This window comes from Struthio camelus, chromosome 14 (assembly GCF_040807025.1).
Source record: "Struthio camelus isolate bStrCam1 chromosome 14, bStrCam1.hap1, whole genome shotgun sequence".
Taxonomy (NCBI): Eukaryota; Metazoa; Chordata; class Aves; order Struthioniformes; family Struthionidae; genus Struthio; species Struthio camelus.
In genome coordinates this window covers 19869163-19892813 of record NC_090955.1, presented here as the reverse complement: position 1 = coordinate 19892813, position 23651 = coordinate 19869163, and the positions used below count along the sequence as shown (strand labels likewise).

Here is a 23651-nt window from a genome sequence, read left to right as displayed (position 1 = left end):
GTTTTTAATCATACTGCATTAAATGCACTCAAAAACATTGACTTACAGTACGTTTGATTAGTGTCCAGCTAGTCTAGAATAATTATTTGGGGAGCAATTTTCTATTGAGTTATTTTGTAAAAAGAAAGCAAAACAAATAAACTTAAGAGTCTTTCAAGCTGTCACCAAAACCTTTAAGCTCTACATCTAGATTTGCACAGATCTGTGAATGACCAATAGCTATACTGACCTCCATTACATAACCCCAGGTATGTTTCATCGGTGGTATATCCTTACCAATGCAACCGGAAGTATCTGCTGATGTCAGCTAAGACTGTTATTAAAATCTGAAATTTTTTTAGAGAGGTGGAGGTGGGGAGGAGTGAGAATAATGTCAGCAGGTAAGTCATGCATTAACCAAGGCAGCATGCTCTTACTGAGGTCAGCATCACACCCAAGATGCAGAAAGGCTGACTGCTATGGAATAACTCATAACCTGAAAGCTGAATATGTGCTGATTGGTTTACCCACCTCTTCTCTGAGTTACAGGGTGGGGTGAATTTCCGAAAGGAGTTTTTAGAACTAAAGAGTCAGTAGGCTTGGATATACTGCTAGGATGGGAAAGTATGTGAAGCAGACAGTAAAGCTTGAGATGCAGGGATTTTGGGCTTTAGGATCGATATTAGCAGAAAATGCACTTGAGCAGCCTCAGTTTTAAATGAATGATTAGCATGGGGAAACTTGTTATGCTTTGGAAAACCTTGGTGCTCAGCCTTATGCTGTATCAATGATACACTTTTTAAGACCGGAAAGACAGAAATGTCCCTGTCTTCCTCACTTGGCCATATCTCCCACTGTCTAGAGGTATTCCAGAAATGGCTCTAGCATCATGTATTATTTACCAGTGTTTTCCTTTGGAGGACTCTGTGGGTTGTTGCTTGTGACTTTACCAAATTTTGATCATTTGGTCCTACAGTTTTGAAGCTGAATTCCTTCCCCTGCCTGGCTAGACACACATTTAGTTTACATTGGGACAGCGTAATCAAACTGATGCAACAGTTTCCAAGGATGACCCTTTGCTCAGAAGAAGCTCCTGTGACCTCTCTTCTGAGTAATTCCAGTGCTGCCACGCTTCAGGGTAAGGACCTGCCTACAATTGCAATCACTCCTCGCTTCTGAAAAGGTCTCAAATGTGGAAGCTTCAGGAATGAAGCATGTACACTTAGTTGCCACCTGTGAACAGTTTAGTTGATGTGCCATGTCTGCTATCCCACAGGTATTTTGTGACACAGATATGGGTAAAAATCAGTTACCCAGGCCTCTGAGCCATGAAATTGTCCTTTCTCTTTCCTGCTGTCTTCTGTCTCATTATCTCCCAGCTTTTGCAACAGGGTAAACATGGTATTAGCATGCAACCCTGATTCACTTTGAAGGAGGGTGAAAAAAAAAAAGTACTGCATTATTTAATCGAAAGCTATTGTAATTCGGTCCACAAAGTTCTTAAATTAAGGTTGTATAAAAAAACTTATCACTATCGTTTCCCAATTTTGGAGTGCTTAGTCTGCAACCTGAATGTTCCTTTAATAAACCTTTTTTTCACGTATTCTAATACCTGGGTTTGTTTTCTGGATAAATTTTGTCTAGAAATTCAGACGCTTTACCAGCGTTCTAGATTTAGTGTTTCTTGCAGTCTCAGTGCTCAGATATGTGGGCCTGAAAAGTTAACATGTATCTTCACTGATAGTAATGGACTGGCCGAAAGGCACTTTCCTCTGTCAGCAGAGGAATGTTTAACTCCATTAAATGAGAGGAAACCTGCACACCCACACAAAAAGGGAGGCCTTCCTTTTATACACGTACAAGAGATTTCTGTATCCGCCAGAGGAGGACAGAGAAGGCATTTGCGTAACGTGCCTCCCTATTCTTCCTTCAGATTGAAAACCTGCCCAGACTTGCTGGAGTCATCCCCTTTGGGGAGCAAAGATTCTCAGCTCACACAGAACAGTTTGGCTGTCGGTCATGGCATTGCTAAGCAGCTTTCAGTCTTCAGGACCGTCTGCAACGTAATTTGCAGATGTACAAAGCGGGGGGTTACAGTAGGTAACACAACGGAGGTCCCAGATTCCAGGTCTCCATTTCAAATCAAATGCATGGAGCTTTTAATTACTCGTGTAGGCTGCCAGGAGTTTCTTGACCAAAAACCTGTTCATCGAGTCGACTAATTCCTATATTCGTTTCTGTATGTTCCAATGTAAACATTAGTCACTGTGTGAGCATCTGTAACAACAGTAGAATCAGGCAACACCCAAGGTCATTCCCAACTTAAAATATGAAAATACTTTCTCGATGTGCTTTCCATTTGCTATCACTTTTACCACTCTTCCCCCTGTGAAGGTAACTGTATGCTGAGCTGCTTCCAGAAAACGATCATGACCCTAGCAGGTTGTGTGTTTCATCCTGGTATACATTAGAGATAACAAACATGCAGTGATTTTTGAAAAAAACAATATCATCCTTTTTAAAATGCAGAAATCGGTTAATTCTATATATCCATTTATTCTATTTATCCTGATTTTTCTCTTATTTTCACATACAACCCCCTTCTTCTATCCTTTGCTAGATACCTGTATTGTGACTTTTTCAAGCTCTAATGGATAAAACCTTCTGGATGACTTGTTTTACTAGTGTGATGAACATACAGATGGTTGTTTATGATACGATTATCCCTAGACTTTCAGCAGCCTAAATCAGTAGAGTAGATTGTGACAACGTGGGAAAAAAAAAAATTGTCAGAAGAAACAAAAAGTCGTTGCATACCAAATTACAAATCAGAAAGAACCAGAAATAACCCACTTCTGTATGGGCCTAATGCTTGGATACATCAGCTGCCACTGAATGCATATTTAAGGAATTCTCCTGTTAGGTGTGCATATAGCAGTAAACCGATGAAAATCCACGACTGTCCTTCTCAAGCAGCCACTAGTCTAAAAACACCACACCAGCAGCACTCAGGGTTGGCTTACTTCTCTTTGACTATTCAGACCTGTAGATTCACATGTAAAAGAGGTCAGAACACCCTGAGGTTAGGAAAGGCCAGAATTATGGTAGCTTGTGTGTTCCTTACTCAGTTTCAGCCTGCATGTATCACAGTAACATCATTCAAGTTCTTAAATGTATAATCATGTTTCATTTTATCGCGCGGGACCCCTGCTTCTTCCAGAGCAAAAGAAGAATGATGCATATTGTGCAACATCTGTCTCGAGTCTAGGCTTTATTTGCTATACGCTAGAGCATCTCCACCAAGCCTTCTGCACCCATGTCCCTGCACACGCAGCCAGTGCCAAACCCTGGCTCCAAAGACAAGATTCAGAAACACATAGGGTGATCATGTGGTTTTCAAAACACCTTGAGGGGTGCATTAAGGAACCACCTAACACAATTAAGAAATATGCTTATGTGCTATTTTCAAGTTGAGTAGTAGAATTTGATGCATTTAGTTTGAGAAGGAAAGTCTTTTGAGAAGAAAGTGCACTGGCAAACATATTTTGAAAGGTCAAATGTTAAATGGAAGCCCTTTCTGCGTTCATACCGGGAATGAGTTTACTTAAAGAATTAAGGCAAACTATATATTCCAGAGAGAGCTATTGCTAGACTCTCTAAAGCTAGACTAATGTCTAATGCACCACATGATTTTATGAATAATCAATTCAAGAAGCTGGAAAAGAGAAGAACAGTGATCTATCTGTACAGAGCAGATCATACCTACTGTGAATTATGAACTATGAATTTGTAGAACAGACCATGGTTGCTCATATGTAAATCCTCTTCCTGAAACTCAAGACTTAGCTATCCACCAAGTTACATCTTACATGTTAGTGAGAAGTAGCCTAGTAAATCCAGAAGGTTCCTTCCAGAGTAAAAATCTTGCTTACAACAGTGAAATTAACTCACACAAAATGAAAACAGGGCGAACCACAGTGAAAAAATAGTGCAGAGCAGATCCTGAGTTCAGCCTTTTTGCGTAGTTTTCCAAGGGCCTGGTTTACGAAGGTGGCTTCAAGTCAACATTATTCTCTGAATCTAGGGATTCAGGGCTATTTGTCTATATTCTAACAGCTAGCAAAACCTGGGACTTTTATATGTGCTAGGAGAAAACAGGCCTCTGAAATCATTGAAACAGCTTGAGAATATTTCAGTAGAAGAATAGCAGAACCTGGCCATGTGGGTTGAGAAGAAGAAAAAGCAGCGTCATGTTTTTAGGATGATGTCACTTGCTAAATGCCTGCATTGAAGATGAGGATTTTTTCTTTTTGGCTGAAGCACACAGATCTGTAAATTTAGCTTTGTTGTTACATAAAATTAGGAGATGAAAGGATATTATTACACTACTACAAGGAGCGTAGTGTTGCATCCCTATCTAATCCTTAGGGAATTGTAATGAAAAGAGTGGAAATTGGGACTGGTTATAAGATGTTTTATCTGTAAATACTCACTTTTACAATTCTGAACAGAGTTTATTTGCACCGTCAGTGAACCCCATGCTATCTTTAATATTGCCTCACACATACTATTGCTATAACTGCTAGTTTATGACATAATTAAAGCAACTCCATTAACTCAGCCCTGCAGCATATCTAATATACACATCTTTATCATAACTTTTCATTCTGATATGTCTGCTCTGTTGCTTTTTTTACCTTCAAGCCAGGCACCTTTTTATGACCTTTTACTGATCCTCAGCTTGTAGTTTCTCATGCAATTAAAGTGATACATGCCTATTTTTAGCACGTAAAAATATTCTAGGAACTAAAAAACTGTTGGTTATCTCTGTTGGTTGAGCCTGATTGTTTTCATTTGTTAGTTGGTTGAAATTAACATGGAATTCAGTTATCTTTTTGCTGCTGATAAGGTTTACATTTGTAAAATACATTTCTGCCTTGACTTTGAGTTACTCACACTGCTCCTTCCTGGCAGGCACACCCCCAGCCTTGCTTTGCACAGCATTAAATAGACTTTTTTTAAATCATCTTTTGGTTACCAAAAGAGTATTTGTTATAATTATGTTGGTATTTCTATTTACTATTTAATGGAACTGAAAAAGTGCTATCATTTTTATATCTGCATTTCAATAAGGGGTGAGTACCTTCACGTAACTATCTGTCATATATGATCTGCACTATTTCGGATAAAGAGACATTGAGAAAAACAGTAAAGCAGACAAAGATCCTTTATATGAACACACATTTTTTTTCCTGTTAGCTGTCCATCTTTTTACACAGAATTGGTGTCTGAAACAGATGTATCTATAATATTTTCCATTAAATTAGCATGCCACTAAATTTTTCTTGGCAAAGATTGTAATAAGGTAAAGCAACTCAACTGCTTGCTTGGCAGATTATTCCAGTAATAATGTTCAGGGGGTGGGGGGGAAGGCCTTACTCATTATTTCAGTAATGAGATGTAGGGGAAAAAAAGTTTTACTCCCTTTTGCTTTGCCAGGCTGCAAACAAAGGCAAAAAAAGGGATATATTTAATAAATAAACACTGCAAAGTCTCTTATCCACCTACGGCCAAGTTCTTACTCAGCCTCCTCTTACTGAAGTTTTGGAGCCTAGTCAAGTAGAGATAAAGCGCTCGTTTCATTTTTGGATGCACGCTGAGTATTACTGCATCCACTGCATCCAAGCTAAGTTAGGAACTTGATACTGAGGAGGGATGGGAACGTGAAAGGACAAAGCAGCTTTGCCTTTGTACTTCTCTTCTAGGCTGTAGCTGTCTTGCAATCTAGTGAAGTTAGAACAGTCAGTATTTTCTCTCCTTATAGCTGTCTCTCGATAACTTAAAAGGGCTGTTCTGGAAGCTGGATATATCTGGGCTGCAGCTGTGCCCTTGCCACATTACTTTTTTTTTTTTTCCTAAGGCTCTCCTCCTTCCCCAGAGTTAACTGGAATAGCCACGTGGGGATGCCCTCTAAACAAAGGAGAATTGCTGGGGTCTGGTTACAGTTGCTCGACAGCAACCGTAGGCTGCTACAGCACAGATTGATTATGGGTCTCAGATAATGATTTCATAAGCCATTATACACAGTTCAGTACAATTGTCCAGAAAAAAAAACCAAAAAAAAAAACAAAAAAAAAACAAAAAAAAAAGTTTTAGCTGTGGGATCTGAGTCTCTTCTGGACTTACAGATCCAGAGTCACCCTGCTGAAGTAAATGGAATTGCACCAGCATTAAAGGGATACATATATCATGGAAGCCTAGTCCAGTCATGTTAATAACTACTATTTTTAGTTGTGTTTGGAATAAAACACTGCGTAGAGCTGTTCTGTCACTGGTTCCTAGTCAGCAAAACTTAAGTTTCGGGATCACTTGCATCAAATCACTAGGAGATGTGAAAAAAAGCATTTGAAAGCAAGCATCCAGAGCAACAGATTGACTGCAGCAGATGCCGGAGGCTCAGACAGCTGATAATATACTTTAGTGTGCTTCAATGCACTCACGGGTACGATCAAGGGTACCTCATGACCTTGGTTTTACATTGTGATGTTTTATCCTTAGAACACTGCACAAAAATAGAACCAGCAACATTACAAAATCTGACCCTTCAGTGGAATAGCCCCTTTTAGAGGAATACCAGAACTTGTATCAGGACTGCGTACACGTGAAGAAAAAGTTGTCTCCTATTATTATCACGGTATAGTGCCTACGCTACGTTATACTTCAGATTGTACGGGTTATTCTTCGGTCTTTTTCTTGTATGTGGTCTTGCAGACCTACTTCAGCAAGGGCTGCTGGATCACGCACTAAGTATTTTTTTGTGTCTCGTACAGGCCACCAAATACTAGTGTATTTTTAACATTATAGTCAGCTCAACAGAAGTAACAATCGAATCAGTGTAATCTGATAGATTTGCACAAAGAAATGGTACAATTGCTGGTATGATAAAAGAAAATGATAGCCTGAAGATGGAAATAGCACAAGATGTTAAAATATACTGAATACTTGGGAGCTAATAGGTTATGCCATAGATTGTTTTAAGAATGAGTCAAGATCAAAAAAAGATTTTTTTTTTCATGTCAAAGAACACTCCTTAGAGAAGGCTTTATGGGACATTTTCTCATTGTATCTCAGTCTGATACACTAGTCACTGGTCATGCTGGGTATGACCTCAAGGTGCCTTCAAATGCAGGTTGTACAATCTGCTGCCTCAGGCATTTGCTCTAGTTGAGTCCTGAAGGCTTCTGCTCTCCCTCATACCTCGTAAGCGCTAGCTTTTTTATCTCACAGAGCATTCCTAACAACCCCTTTATATGCAGTTTATAAACTTTGTTGCACGCTCACAAAAACTGTTTGGCTAATGATGTCGTCTGTATCATCAGTGAAAAATCAATGTAGCCACTCACTTAAAATACATTAAATCCCAAAGACTCAGTGGAGACACTATGTATGTTTACTAACAGCGCTGTGAATGCACTAATAGGCCTTGATGGCCCCACCCAGCCTCACCTTGTGCCTCCACCCACACCCCTGTACATGGGGCCAGGAACTCCATTTAAGCTCAGCCCTGGGCCTGTAGTCCCTGGCCCAGCTATGTGTGGGAGTGCTGGTCTCCAGTGCCCTTTTGAGCTGTGTCACAGCTGCATCTGTGCCTGATAAGGACCTCCTTGATCTGGACTCTGACCCATGGACTGTCTTCCTGCCCTGGACCTTGACCTCAGCCCTGCCTTGTTCATGTGGACTTTTCTGGCAATCACTGGGCTGTGTCTTAACCTTGGTTACTGTCACTGGATCTGATCCTGGCCTTGACTAGCAGACTGACCTCCTGGCTTGACCTCAGACCTGCCTCATCCTTATGAACGTGTCTATGGTCTGGACTCTGGATTGATCCCAGCTGCCATCCTCAGGCTTGCCCTGCCTGCACGCTGTGGGGCTGGGCCCTGGCTGGCAAGGCTCTGGCCCTGCCATCCCCGTTACCATGCCTGTGCTCCTGGCTCCCCAACCCTTAGGGAGCTCCTGGCTCTCACTGCTCCCTGACAAATAATATGTGCATTGTTGCAAATACTTATATAGCTTTTTTTTTTCTTTTTTTTCTTTTTTTTAAAGAGTGTGTAGTAGTTTTTTTAGACATAAAGATTATTTTTCTCTAAAGAAAATAGAAAGAAAGGTGATGGTGTAGCTGGAATCCCCTTAGTTAGAAAAGTTCTTTTTGTCTGATACTAACAGTAGTTGTGAGGTAACTTATTTACCTGGTTTGAAATGAATCATTCTTTATATATGTGTGTGTATATATATGTGTGTATATATATAAAATAAACAAGTATTTGAAATCTCATCAGATAATTGCAATAAATCAAAATGAATGAGGCATCTGGAATCATTCAGTATGACTGTAGATTCTTAGAAGTGCAGGGAAACCTGGAACAGAAAAGCTGTTTTACTTTCCTTCTCTTGAACAAGAATAATTTTACCCTAGAAGACTGGATCTAGCTAATTTAGAATAAGTCATACTCTCCAAGAAAATGTATATAGGAGCCTACAAAGTAACCCACCTGGGAAGGCTGAACATGAGTATTTTACAATAGGAACAGGCAGCTCTTTGCTGGTAACTGTTATGTCATTCAGGGGATTGTGCCTTCTAGATTTCAGGAGCCCCTCAAGATCACCACTGAAATTTACTGAGCTGTCATTTATACAGACAAGCAATAGCGAGTCAGTCTTTCCTCAATATGCCAACTGATTTCACTAGATGTTGGATCAGGCCTCTTTTCAGTAGCTAGCTGACCATTATTTTTTTATCTTTAAGAAATAAACATATAGAACTGGCCCAAACCTCCCTCTGTTTCTTTCAGCAATAGATGATGCTCTTTTCGTAGTCATAATCTTTGTGGATGTTGCAGACCCACTGGGCGTGAGACAGACAAAACACGTTTCTTGTATGCAACACTGCAAGGCAATATGCTGTAAGGAATCTGTTGATCTTAGAAAGAGGTAATGTCACTTTCCAAACTTTAAACACAAATACTTCTCCCTTTGTTATACTCTTTTTACAATTGCAGTTACATTTCCTGCAGAAGCTAGGATAAAACATTCAGTGGCAGTCCTGTTTAAGATAGCTGTGTATTCCAGCTCTGCTATGGCCACCTGTCATGGAAAATTAACCGTTGGGGATGGGGGCGGAAAAGGGGCCACAGCAACTACTTATTTTGAAGCTGCTGGTGAAAAACTGTTTAATAAACAATACTCCAGAAGCAGTTTCTCTCTTGAATACCTGTACTGCATATTGTTTATTTTAGGTCCCCTTGGCTTTGAAAAATCCAACATGCAAAACGAAGTAAGATTTACTTCAACAATAAAAAGATATGGTGAGAACCAATGATAATTGCCTAGAAATCATCCCTCAACAACTGCTCAACAACTCAAACAATGTTCTGCCCACACGTCTAGCTACCCGGAAGAAAACAGTGCAAGAGCACTAGTTGCAAGATGTGATTTGTTGTTTTATTTGGTTGTAAAATGGTTTCAGTCTTCATCCAAAACTTTAAAGAAATGTCTGCTTTAGGAAAGATGTATTGCTGAAACAACGGATAGCCTTCAACTATTATTGTACTTAAGACTGCTGCTTTGAGCACGTTATTCATAAACTGTTCTTGAGACCTGGAATTTTTTTGGACAGAGCTAACACAACGGGGAAGCTTGGAATTGATGTAACTTGTTTAGGGACACCCCTTTTCCTTGTACATAAGAAATTTAAAGCCGTTGTACTTCTACCTTCTTTTCCATCATCTACCTTGTTTTCTATAGGAAATACTAACTGAGCCAGGAATAGATATTATATATACATATCATGCCTCTCACTTTTGTTCTTTAACTGCAAGACTATCCTTTACCTAAATATCAGAGAAACCTGCAGAACGAGAATTGCAAGGTTCATTAAGATATAACACGGCAAATTAATTCCTGAGGTAAGTACACACACAAACCCAATGCTGTCAGAAGATGCCTGTATTATCTCTTGAGGGAAAATGTGATCTATTGTAATAAAACGTAACTTAAAATATCCTACATTATAAAACTGGAAATGTATTTTAGGCAGTAGACTTGCAGAGGATGACTATCTGTCACCAGCAGTAACAACATCTGAGCAATGTGTTTTCACTCACAGTTGCACCCTATTTACATTTCAGCTAAGGGAGAGTTTAGTATATGATTTGAAGGTCATTGGAATAAAGTAAACAGTTTTTTTTAAGAGGTGATTTATTTCAGGGAGTTCACTGAATGCATCAGTCACAAAACTTACTAGGACAGTAAGTCTACAGACTAGCACCACAATTAGTTTTGAGGTTTCCTAGCCTCAGACACACTACCAGAAGTAAAGCCAGCAACACACAAGACAAAGCTGGAAAAGTTGAATTACAGTTGTTCCATCAGTCTAAAATTCCTGAGTCCTGTTATAATGACTCTCATAGAATCCAGGTTCTGTTATTAAAAAAAAAAAGTAGTAAAATGTTGATGAAAAATTTGAGGATATATGATTGTGTCTACGTATTATTTCTTACGTAGCTTTTTTTAATGGGTGGTGTATCAAAAAAATGCAGCGTAGGCACGCTCTTGATTTAAAAGCTGTCAGTACTTCCTTAACAGCACAATTTGTTTTTCCATTTGTCATCTGAAAACATTAGGAGTTAAAATTAACAGTACGAATATTTGTGAACAGGATTGTAACACATCTGAGGCAACCAACGTAAGGCCCTGAGAATTATGCTGAAATGAGAAGGTAAAGATTGGAAACTTTTACTCGTGTGAAGAAATGCTATTATGAGTTCACAGTTTGTTGTCAATGTTGATGTTTTTACGTTGTTGTAAAACAAACGCCAGAGCAAGAGCACGCGAAAGTCACAGTACAGAAATTCTGAAACAGAAATAGGCCTGAAAAGCATAGTTCCCTATCAAATACTGATGCTGATGCAATTCAGTCTATTTTAATTCTACAGAAAATATGGCATAGTATAAAAAATACAACGTATATACATACAAATACAACACCACAAACAAAACCAAACACTACAAAGCCAAGTTATAGCTTGAGGAAACATCAATCCAAACTTGTCTCCAAAATCAGCCTTGAACCACCATTTTAACGACTTTGAAGTCCTGTTCGATTTTTTTTTTGTTTGTAATTCTGGTAACAAATATACAAGTAGAGAATGACATTTCAACAGGAGCTTATAATGGTGGAATTTTCAAGCACGCAATGATGACCAAACAAACGGAGTAATTGTGGATAACGTCGGGCTGTTATACTTTCTAGGACTTTCACATAAACATGGTTTCGGTGCAATATTTAGCCAGTAACTCATGTACGAAGCTCCTAGGAGACGAGAATTGACGTAGAAATCCTCATAGCCGAGTACTACCCTAAGCAGTAATATTATTTATGAGATTTGTACAAGCCACACATGCCAGGAGAGTAAAATCTGTTTAGTAATCAAACATTTTCTCTCCATCATTTTCCACCTTGTATCTTGTGAGGGCGACACGTGCAAAGAGCGGAACCCTTCTTCACTGGTGTCCTCACCAGCGCTGGTGAAGCTGTGAGAGCCCCGTAACACGGGACGCTGTTTCGAAGCTTCGTAGCTGCGCCGGCCGCGCGGCCCCGCGTCCACCATTTCCTGGTGCCGCCGAGAGGAGGGCAGCCGAGCTGCCTGCTGTCAAGATGGCGGCCGCTCTGGCGGCGGGCGGCGCGGAGGCTCCTGCCCGCGAGGCGGGGCGGCGCCGCGCCGCGGGCTCCCCGCGCTCCCGCCCGCACCTTCCTCTCGGGGCGGCCGGGCGCCTGGGCGGTGGCCGCGGACAGAGTTGCCCTGCAGGGCTGCAGGAAAGCGCGGGGAGCGGGAAGGAGGCGGAGAAGCCCCGCAGTAGATAGGTGCGGAAAGCTGCTGAGGGAGCGGGGGGCGCTGGGGGATCCGGCACGACAGCCCCGCTGGGGCGGGGGGGGGGGGGGAGGCCGCCCCTGGCGTGCGGGGACGAGCACAGCCCCCGCGCAGGAGCGAGAGGCAGGGGGAGAGGCGGGCAGCTCCCGCCCATGAGCCAGCGGAGGGACGGGCGCTGCCGTGCGGCTCCCGAGGCGGCGAACCCAGAACAATCGCCGTCCTTTGTGTCCTATCCACCGCGGGATTTCACACCGAGCTGCAGACCGGCCGAGGGGGAGGGGGGGCAGAGGCGGAGGCCGGCCCGGACGCGCCGTCCCGGAGCGCTGTGGTGCCGTCAGCCCCTTTTTTGCTGCATCACCAGGCAGCCTGGCGTCGCCTCCGGCGGGAGGCGTCAGCAGGACGCCGGGCGCTGCGCACGGACTGCGCCTCTCGCTGGAGCGGCGTCCGGCATGGGGGAGGCGGGGGGGCGCCCGGAGGAAGCCGGAGCTGCCTGGGTGGTGAGTCAGAGCGCCAAGGGCAGGGAGGGGCCGCAGCGCCTGACAGGAGCCTCTCTAGTTCTGCGGCGCCCAGGGAAGAGCCGCTCCCGCCCCGCCCCCCCGAGCGGAGCGCGCCCCTAACCGCCGCCGGGGCCCCTCGCGCGGGCACGGAGGCGAGCGGGGTAGGCGGGCTCCTCCCACCTTTCGACGGCGATGATTGGGTGTCCCCGCCTGCAACGCCGATTGGCCACCCAGAGAAACGGCTTGCCCCCATTGGCTGCGCCGTGGACACTAGTGAGCCGTGCGCAGAGTAGTAGGGAGGGGCGGGGTGAGCGGAGGGGGGGAGAGCGCGCGGGCCGTGTGCAAACCGCGTGTGGCGCAGCCAGAAGGGACGCGGGAGCAGGCGGCGGAGCCGGGCGGCGAGCGGGGCCTACCGTCCTCCGGGCGCGCTACTCCGGCAGTGGGGTCGGGAGTCTGCAGGTAACTGCCCGGCTGGCCAGAGGGCCGAGGGGAGCTGCTGGCGCCCGCGCCCCGGAGCTGGGGCGGGGGGGGGGAGGAGGAGGAGGCAGAGCGCCAAGCGATGATGGCGCTGGCGCACTCCGGCCTAGTGCGCGGGAAAGTGGCGCCGGCCGGGCCTTGCTGGCCGGGCCGCGTCTGCCTGGCCCGGGCTCGGCGGGGCGGAGAGGGGAAGAGGGGCGGATGGGGGAGCGCTGGGGCAGGGGGGGGCGCCGCGAGGCCAGGCGGCGGCTGAGTCAGGCCTGGCGGGTTCCGGGAGGCGCTGAGGGGCCCGCGCTGGTTTGGGGGCAGGGAGGGCCGGGACGTGTGTGTGGAGCGGGGGGGGGGGGGGGAAACGCTGCTGTCGTCGGGCAGCCCGCGGCGACCCGCCCGGGCGCGGCCCGGGAGCCGTCTCCTTCCCTGCCGAGGGCGCGGGGACGGCGGCAGTGGCCGGCCTGCTGGACGGCGGCGACGCGTCCCACTCGTTAGGCCTGGAGGGCGGCGGGTGGTCGGAGCTAACGCTTCGCGTGGTCGGTTTGGCGGTGTGGGGCGGGGGAAAGCGCCTGCTCGAGTCTTAATACTCGGCTTGGGTTGTATGAGTAACTTCCCTATGGGTGACTGGCTGTAGTAACTTTGAGGAAGAGAAACCACTTGGGAGATCTGGGGCTGGGTGGGAGGTGGTTAAAATAAAATTGTTTCTTCTCTTTTAACAAGTGCTTTAAAATCTGTACTAAACTGCCATTTCTGCTGTGACTGAGTGGAGAGCCTGGCGGAGAGGTAACTGCGGGGCCTTGGCCTGAGCGCACCACGTGGCTCCCCCACGTGTTAGGCTCTGCCGGAGACGAGAGGGTCGAGGTGTTGCAACTATTTGTCTCCGACCGCAGGCATGGATGGTGGCCTGCTCCAAATCCATACGTGACCTATAAATGGATAGGAAAAATAGTCTGTGACATCTGCAGAGCATGAACTAGTGGAGCAGCGTTTTATTTAAGTTCCTGTTCGATGTAGTTCCCAAGTAACTGCTGTTACTCACCTAGTGTCTAGAACTGTCACAAGGAATTATTAAACTTAATAGCAGGCTTTATTTTCGTTTCAGCATTTAATTGGATCCTATTGCCGCAGAGTTTAGAGTTGCCTACTCAGTGTTTTCTTCTTTGCCCCTAACTGGCCTAGGGAAGTAATTCTGTTGCCGTTTTCAAAATAAAGAGGTTAAATAAATTTACCAGGGCTGCACAAGAACCCTCGAGACTTGCAGACTTCACCTGTCTTTCCCCCCCCCCCCCCAACTAACTTTGTTAGCCTCTAGACTGGCTTTAATGTTAAAGAGTTTGCATGTGTGCTGATGCCGTTTGCTTGTCTAAGTTTAAAACTTTGTCCAGATAGTTACAAAAACGAAAGGGGAGACTGTGGAATGTGTGTACTCGGTAGGTGTACTACAGTTTCTCTTACCCTGTATGTAACTAGTAGAAGTGGGCAGAAAGAGCTGCGGAATCAAATTTTGATTACTTTTATCTCTGTTTCTTAATTCTAGTCAACAAGGCTATCCCAGAATTACTAGTCTATGTTAAAGTATCTCAGTCTTGATATCTTTTTTGGCTTGGATACTAACCCTTTAATAGGGGTCCAAGTCCTTCAATTTAGTTACTGTTGCTTCTTGTTTTGGGTTAATGTTAACATTCTTGGATCAGGTGATCTAGCTTGCCTATGGAATGTGTTGAAGGGACCTGAAGGGAGTTCAGAACTCTTCTTTCAACTTTTGCAGGTTTTCTTGAAGCTTCAAACTAGCTCCTTTCAGAACCGGAGTCTTGTTACTTGGTGGTCAAAGTACTTAATTTTATATCCTTTCTAGTAAGGACGGAAGCTGAAAACAGGATCATCGCTGACTTAAGAATCGATTTCTTTGTCGTATTTCCAGATTAAAAGTATGGAAGTTCAACTAATTGAGTACTTGGTAGTTTTGGCAGCAGTCACATTGTATGTCCTAACTATTCTGACTACTGCTCTGAAACTGTAAATGTTATCGTTTCTGTTAGTAATCCTTTTTACTTTTCCATTTGAGTAAATTTTAGGAAAGCAAAACTCCTCTTCTTGTTACATACTGTTTTTTGCCATGTTCAGGCTGGCTCTAGACTGACTTGTCATACTTAAATAGGTAGCGCTGGAAAGATAGTGCTGATTTCTCAGTGTTTGCTGCTTTTTTTTTTTTTTTTTCCCCTTAGGCTGACTCGCAAAAGACCTTTCTAACAAGTATGTTGTTTTTTAGCAGTGGTTTTAGTCTAGTCTAGCCTTTGGTTGAAGGCGGAAAGTCCTGTTAGTATTAAATGGAAGTGATTTTTTTTTTTCCTTTTGTAGATCAAAGGAAGCACCTGGTAAGTACAGTGAAGATAATTGCTCTTGTTATTGGGCTTTTACTGTTAGCAAGCAGTTGAATTCTGAGGAACTACTAGTATTCAGAGGAGTGTCTGAGTGAGTGTCATTTGCCCTTGCAACAATTTTCTAATGCCTACTAAGCTGCTCAGCTAGCTAGTTTTATGTAACTCATGTTTCACATTGTCCCTCATAAACAGTGCTTGTGCAGAGAAATCCACCTATTCACTTAGCTCCAGGAGGTAATAACTCGTATTCAGCGTTATAGTCTTGATAGTGTTCATGACTTCCCACTTTCCATATTTTAAAACTATGATCTCAAATGCATTTGAGAGGTGATATTAACTGGCAGTTTTTCAGTAAATGGATCTAAAATCAATTCTATGAGGAGGAACCCCTAAATTAGCCTAAACCAGGCAGAGCAGAACTTAACGTTTAGAGTGAAGCTTAGTTACGTGGTCCTGATCTTTCCTCCCTAGTGGTTTCATTCACATAAATTCTCCTGTCGTAGTGTGGAGTAGCTCAGTTTCTGACAGCAACGCTGAGTCCTGTCTGTATTGGCAATATTAAAGAGCCCATTAAATTGGGTTCTTTTTCCACATGATAAAAGGTGATGTCAAAAGATTAAACTTCTGCCCCCTGTTGCATTGATTGAAGTTGTTCTGGATGAGCTCCAACTTCAAAACAGGTTAGCTCATTTGCAGGCTTGGGGGTTAGAGCCAGATAGATGTCTTCCAGATAGCTGGAGTAGGTGTTTGGCACTTGCGAATTGCCAAGAACCTGTTTTTCTTCTCTTCGAATCTCCAAACTTAGGAGGATAGTTGATGAAGTTTGACTTCCCCACTGTTACGAGGAGCCCAAGTTAAAGGCTGAGCTGTGCTTTTGTCTGTTAAAGCCAACTTTTTTTCCTCTAGAGTAAAAGCCATAAAACAAATGAGTACGGGAAGAGAACTTCATTGTGGTTTTTGTTATCACTTGGTCTAAAAAAATAAGTCCGATACTGGAATCGAACTGGGGAAATGCTCAAATCTAACGCAGGAAACTACTGCAGAGGCACCTGACGCTGTCGGGTGCTGTCAGCCCATGCAATAGTAGGGTTGTCATGCAGAACTAAGTTTCAAATTCCTTGTTAATATGAGTTGGTGGCTAGCTGCAAGGTGGTCTATTTCATCTTCAGACTACAGTTAAGGAGTTCTGTATAAGGGGTCCTGGTAAGCAGCTACCTTCTGCTCCCAAGCCTTACCCTTCTGCTAAGGGAATTGGAATCTTATTTCTTCCAGACTTCTGGAATCTGGTCAGTATGACAGTGACTCTGTGCATCTTACAGAAATTGGCCTGGCTCAAACACAGTAGATGAAGCCTTGGTTCTCTTTTCTTTTCCATTACTACTTTTCCTGTTGTGGCGAGGTAAAAATCGAGTTCTGGGATGGGGAGGGGGAGGGAACTGCTTTGTATAACGTATTTTAATTTCGAAAAGCTTTGAACTTGTCAGTGAGTAGAAAGCTTTCCAAGAAAACTTAAACAAGCAGTTTTATTCTAGAAGGCTTACTTAGGTGGCCTTGGTAGATAAAAGTAAAAGGAATCACTGAAGACTCGTCTGTGATGACAAAATGGAGAAGTATTGACTAACAGGGGAGGGAGGGTTTGAGCTTGTTTTATTAACTGTATTCATTGTTCACTTGAAATAGCTGAAAAAGGTATCCAAACTGTTTTGAAGGTAACTGTTAAAGGACTTGTGTTCTGGACTGTCTCCTGGATTTAGCTCCTTGAAAGTGAACATGGGCTATGTCTGAAAATTGTTCCCCCTTTGGAGGGGGGGAAGTACATTTATGTCAGTGATAAACTTTACTCTTATTTGTCCCACATTCCAGAGAGCTTTACCAAGGATAGTGTCAGCTACATCCACCTCTATATGGTAAATTTGAATTCAGTTTCGGGTTCTTTCCAGGAAGACTGCAGACACTAAATTACTGTGGAAGAGAAATACCAGGCAGACTGTTCAGGTTCATGCATTTGAAATATCTGAAGATGGAGCAGCATGCTCAGTAATCATACTTTTTTGGCAGCTATGATCCAAAGATCTCCGTGAGAGAGGTTGTGGGGGGGGAGGGGGAGGGAATAGGGACCTTTGAAGCTAGATGTCTTTAAATGGCTCTCTTGATTAGTCTTGAGGGATAGTTGCGTGGAGACAAGTGGCAACTTGCCTGTTCCTGGGTTTCTTACTCGGTTTGCTTCATCTTACTCTATCCATTTGCTATCTATCAGAGGAAAACAAACGTCAGCTTTTCTCTTGGGGGAGCAGTTAAAAAGGAGACAACTTTGATTTAGATGCAAAACTTCTTTTTAGATTCCTCTGAAGCAGTGAGTGAGTTTTTTTTCATAATGTGGATCCTGATCCTTACTTGATGTGTAGACCAATAAAAGTTTTTTTTACTGAGATCAGTCTCTGATGTATGTTTAAAGGAGGTCTAGATCGCTTAAGCACTGTTTTCAACCGTTTGTTAACTAAAGTGGTCGTGTTAGGTTCTTGGTAAGGGTAACTATCAGGGATACTTGATCTTGTCACTTCGTGCTGTAGTCCCAGGTGCAAGGTTTGGATGAAAGTCTGGTAGCTGTTAACTTCATCTGTAAATGTTGCAGTTCTGTTTTTTTAATAGGCTTTATGTCACTGTTCTGTAATGTTTTAGTGTGAGGACTTTTGAAGAGTTTAGAGTTGGGTGAGGAAAATATAGCTTGCTGTAGTTTAGAGAGCCCATCTTGTCCCTCTTGAAATTAAAAGTAGCATCAACTGCTGTGGTGCCTAGCTCTTGCAATTGGCTTTGCCTGTGTGTTCCTGTTCTGCAGTGTCAATATGGTTGCCATGAAAATGGGCATAAACAATAGCACATTGAATGGCAGCTGATGCCACCATAGTAGACAGCTCTTCCTTTACCTTTGGGTGTCCTGATAAGATGCTTTGAAATCCTGATTATTGAGATGAAACAGTAAATACCTGCTAGGATGTGGGAAGACTAGGATATGTATGAAATCCAAGTATCTGTAACATTTCTTAAATGGTCATATAACCACTTGTTTTATACTTTCGAACATCTATTTAAGATCTTCTGACATCTTTTTGTTGCAAAACTTCATTTTTAAAAGCAAATAATAGTTGATCACCTGGTCGAGCTGGAAGCTAGATGTGAAATTACAGAAGTAGCATGCTAAAGTTTTTCTAGCGCTTTAAATTCTCAGGTGTCTACTGTGGTTGGAAGGATGGATGGTCGCTCCTCTGCAGAAGAAAAATATTAAGAGAAGGAAGATCTGTTTTGAGGAAGAAATGGCCAAAAAGCCACCACAGTAACTTTCTCAACATATGAGTATTTCAAAAAGAGCTCTTAAAAAAAAAAAAAAAATCCATGTTTAGATATACACGGTCCAATTAAGATCTAGTGTCGGGACGCTCATTCCTCCTTGATGGCTGTATGCTCTTACTGTTTCTGGATTGACTGCCTTCAAGACACTCATGCATGATCCCTGTAATTCAGGATGCTGGACAACATTAGTTTTTCAGTAGGTTGCTAGTTCTGTAAGCATACTAAGTTCTGAGCCCATATTTGAAAGTATTGCTATAGGAACATATGAAATAACTTAGAAAAGCCTAGAGGTAAAATACTAGAAAGAACTCTGTAACACGAGTAAAATGCGGTGTTAGAGGAGGTTTAATTCTGTGATGGGGATCAGGTAAGCTAACAAAACATGCCAGGTAATGGTTCTGCTGTGAACCTCCCAGGTCTTGGTGTATCATACTGCCATACTACTGGTGGGTTAGGAAGAATGAATGAGGAGAGCACATGTGTAGAGTGTTTAAGGAGGGTCGGTCAAAGCAAAGTTTGAGAGCCTGTTTTTAAGCTAGGGCTTTTTAAACTTGCCTTCAAGCCAATTTAGCCATGGAAATTGGAGTGTGTTATAACTTTGCTGTTGTATTTCTAGTTCTGGAAGTTTTGCCTAATTTTACAGCTTAGACGACTTACAGTACTGTGATTACAGACTAATCTACCCTGTCCTAACCACTGAATCAGTGGCCTGTGGCAGACTGGCTTTCCTGCTCAATGGAACATACCTCTGTTCCCCAATATGGGCAAAAGAAGCTGTTCCTACTGTCTCTGACAGGCATACCTATCCGATGTTTCCTTAGCATTCTAAGAATGTTTTCCAAGTTAGCCTTCTAGATGTCTGGCAAGCGTCTGATGTCTTCTAGGGGTACCGAATGTATCTTAAAACATTTTCCTTCATGTAAACATAGGAATGAAGTATGCCTTCTGGACTGCAAGTTAATATTTTGAAATTACTAGTTTGAATTTTTGCTAGCTTAGATCACACAAGAACTGAAGTCTTCAGATACTAAACTAACTCACTTTTAAAGCCTTAGCTGTAATATTGGCTATTCTTGCAATGAGCGTCTAGAATGTAGCTTGATTAGTCAATAAATATAGTAGCAGCCAGATAAACACTTAAAGTACCTTAAGACTACCTAGAAGAGAGAACCTCGTGGGGAAAAGTAGCTGGCTTTTGAGCTTAACTATGACGGGTAAAGTAGGAGAAGATATATTACTGAAAGAGAGCAACAGTAAGGCTGTTAAGACATCTTGTTTCGCTCTTAAACATTCAATCAGTTTTTGAGGCGAAGACTGACTACAAGAACTGGTTAGAGGAAAAGTCAGGTGTACTGTTTCTCTGGCTGTTAGAACATGCCCTTACTATGAGCAAAGCGAAGATATGCTTTTGTGTCCTTACTGTGGTCATGCCAGGTAACAGATGATCATAAAGCGTATGAACAAGTTTGAGATGGCTAGGAACTAACTCTAGTTGCCTCTGTCAGGAGGGTAGGAAAACCTCTAAATCTCTTATCTTAGTGTGGCCTTTGGGAGAAAAAGGTGTTCTCAAAATGTCCTCCCCCCTTCCAGGGAAGTAATCTGCAGCAATGAGCAGTAACGAGTGCTTCAAGTGTGGCCGCACTGGCCACTGGGCTCGGGAGTGCCCTACTGGAATTGGCCGTGGTCGTGGGATGAGAAGCCGTGGCAGAGGTAATTCTTTTTTTTTTTTTTTTCCTGCTTACTTGTACAGTGAGATCTCGCTAGCTGACTGTCCTGAACAGTATCTAAAAGAGGTTGTGTTTGACATGAGTCAAACAGTTAAAGAAATTAGAACTTAACTCCAATACAAAATAGTACTAAATTTTATAATTCTTACCTCGTTATGAGAAATTGGCCATTTTTCTGAAGTTCCAAGGACGGCTGAGGGACAGCCTGATTTGTAAAGTTCAAATGGCAGTGTCTTAATTTTTACTTTGATCTGTAAGCTTTATTTTTTTTTCTTGTTACCCACTTCAAGCAGGCTTCCAGTTCATGTCTTCATCTCTCCCTGACATCTGTTACCGCTGTGGTGAGTCTGGCCATCTTGCCAAGGACTGTGATCTTCAGGAGGATGGTAAGTATCATTAAATATTATATATCTTCGTTTGCATGGACAGAGCTCTGGGCTTGAAGGAATTAACACACTGATCATAATTCACTGAAAACAAACAATATTTCCTTCTGTTAGAAGCATGCTACATCTCAGTCTACCAAGGTTTTATAGTCTTGTTTGGTATGTTTTTCTTATTGTGGAAGCCTGCTATAACTGCGGTAGAGGTGGCCATATTGCGAAGGACTGCAAGGAGCCGAAGAGGGAGAGAGAGCAGTGCTGCTACAACTGTGGCAAACCTGGTCATCTGGCTCGTGACTGTGACCATGCAGATGAGCAGAAGTGCTATTCTTGTGGAGAATTTGGACACATTCAAAAAGACTGCACCAAAGTGAAATGCTATAGGTAAGAATTGATGAAAGATGCAAGTGTGGAACGTACCCTCAGTGACAGATGCTCTGTGTCTAATTTCAGTTAAGAGATGAAGCTTAAGCTTTCTTTAAAAAAGAAAAAAGCTTATGTTCCTTCAGATTATTATTTACTATTGTTCTGAAATAAGGTTTGAAGAACTTGTTAGCAGAGTTGGGTAATAGATTCAGTTAACGCATATCTGGATGACCAAAACAACGCTGTTGGATCATTTAAACTGCGCAGGGAGATGGAGTATTTTTTTACAGAAGGTAGGCCAAAGTATTTGGCTGAAGCACCAGAACTTAAACCAGAGTTGAGTACCCACTGTCTTAAACTGGAACTAACAAACGGCAGCTGTAACAAATGGCTGACTAGCCTCAGCTAGAATGTACGTAGACCTCTCTGTATAGCAATATACATGGAGTCCCTAGTTACAGGAAATCATCTTGAAAAGTAATCTTCAAAATGCTTTCTGATTTATGAACACAGGCTCATACTTAACCGTGGTGTGTTCCTTGGGACAGGATTTTTCCTCTCCAAGTTTCCTCCCTTGGAGGAGGGTGAAAAGGAAATAGTGCGTTTGGGTTCATACCAGCTGTTCTTAAAACTAGTCTGAACTGCAGACAGGAGAAGCATTGGGGCAGCCAAAACCTTAAAGTAAGCTTCTGTACTTAAGGTGGCTTTGGCATATATGGTGTTTTATGTGAGTTGATCAGTTGGGAAAACTGCTCCTAGCCCTGGTAGAGACGAGGACTAGTGTCAAAGGGTTCTGGAATACCGAAGCAGAAGTCTTGAAAACAGAACCGGTGTTGCGTGGATTTTTAAGTGGGTACACTTGGCAGAATAGGATGGATTTTCTGAGTCGTTCTTTTCTCAATGTCTTGATTAAAATCGCTTGCTTTTCCAGGTGTGGTGAAACTGGCCATGTAGCCATCAACTGCAGCAAGACCAGTGAAGTCAACTGCTATCGCTGCGGCGAGTCAGGGCACCTTGCACGGGAATGCACAATTGAAGCTACAGCCTAATTATTTTCCTTTGTCGCCCCTCCTTTTTCTGATTGATGGTTGTATTATTTTTCTCTGAATCCTCTTCACTGGCCAAAGGTTGGCAGATAGAGGCTACTCCCAGGCCAGTGAGCTTTACTTGCCGTGTAAAAGGAGGAAAGGGGTGGAAAAATCAACTTTCTGCATTTAACTACAAAAATGTTTATGTTTAGTTTGGTAGAGGTGTTATGTATAATGCTTTGTTAAAGAACCCCCTTTCCGTGCCACTGGTGAATAGGGATTGATGAAGTGGGAAGAGTTGAGTCAGACCAGCAAAACCCTCTCTGGGTTACATGGAAGTGATCCTATGCAGGAGGAAAGAAATCCTGGAAGTGTCTTAAACTTCCTCATAACTTTAATTTTATTACAATGGCCTTGGATTGTCTGACCTCAGTAGCTGTTAACACCAAGTAATATCTGTATCAGGCCCTACCTAGAGCATATAGCTGAGTGGGAGTAAATAAAACAAACAAGATGCACATGCCTGTTAATGGCCATGCGAGAGAGAGAGAGAGAGAAATCAGGAATAAACTTAAAAGTAACAGTAATTCAGTCAATGGATGTTCATGTTGGAGATGCAGAACGTAATGGAAGCTTTTGAATAAATAAACTAAATCCAAAACCCAGACATCAGTGCTCATAGCATATACAATTTGGAGCTATTCAGGAGTTGCAAATAAATGCGTTTTCACAGAAATCAAGATGTTATTTTTGTATACTATATCACTTAGACAACTGAGTTTCATTTGCTTGTAATCAGTTTTTAAAGTAAGATGGTAAAAGCAATTGAAGTCCTAGAACATAGAAAATGTAATTTTAAACTATCAATAAAGCTGGAGGAGGAAGGGGAGTTTGGCTAAAGTTCCTTTTGTTTATTTTGTTTTCCATGTACACAGTGCAAAGTAACATATTAAAAAGGGGTATGTGGAGGTGTAAAAGCTTAGTTTGGACTTTTCTTTTGTACTGTCTTATGTTAAACTTCCATCTTGTAGCATCAAGCTCCAAAATACATTCATTATGCAGTACTTTTACTTCTCTGCATGTATTCATGTGAGTGGATTGTGTGTTCTAACAGTGGACTTGTTGCTTCTTCATCTCTGCTGCTTGCATTTAAAGCATCACTTTCGCTCTGAATCTGTTGAGGAAGACGCATGAGTAAGTACCTCTTTAAGGTACGGTATGGCTCAGATCTAGTAGTAGATCTGGAGTAGTTCAGTGATCTGCTAGCAGTACTTCACCCTTCACATGTCATTACACTGAGAACTATCATTAAAATGTTTAGTGTTTAAAGGGCTTCCCTTCCCATGTGCGCTATGTTCCGCTTCCCTCTGTACTGCTAAATAGCTTGATCAACTAGAGGTTAATGGACAAGTAGCTCAGAATCCACAGGTAGAAGGGGAGCTGTGACACTAAGTGCAAGAGCATATCATGAGCAGATCCACTCAAGAAGTAAATCTTGGTTTGTAAGAAAAACTTAGCAGGGCAGGAACACTTGCCTGATCAGTACA

At 42.8% G+C, this 23651-nt stretch overlaps 1 protein-coding gene across 12 annotated transcripts; it reads left to right on the top strand.

Moving 5' to 3' along the window:
- Positions 1 to 11712: 11712 nt before the first annotated feature.
- CNBP (CCHC-type zinc finger nucleic acid binding protein) lies at positions 11713 to 23081 on the top strand. 12 transcript variants are annotated; one of them, XM_068907436.1, is made up of 6 exons: positions 12720 to 12862; positions 13592 to 13654; positions 20191 to 20310; positions 20618 to 20713; positions 20896 to 21094; positions 22008 to 23081. In XM_068907436.1, the coding sequence occupies exons 3-6, from the start codon at positions 20208 to 20210 to the stop codon at positions 22123 to 22125; spliced, it is 516 nt and encodes a 171-aa protein (XP_068763537.1). In that variant the 5' UTR covers positions 12720 to 12862; positions 13592 to 13654; positions 20191 to 20207; the 3' UTR covers positions 22126 to 23081. The 12 variants fall into 12 exon arrangements, with proteins under 12 accessions (XP_068763536.1, XP_068763543.1, XP_068763540.1 ...); XM_068907443.1 differs by having other exon boundaries at positions 12723 to 12862; positions 20621 to 20713; XM_068907435.1 differs by lacking the exons at positions 12720 to 12862; positions 13592 to 13654 and adding an exon at positions 11713 to 11899.
- The last annotated feature ends 570 nt before the right edge of the window (positions 23082 to 23651 follow it).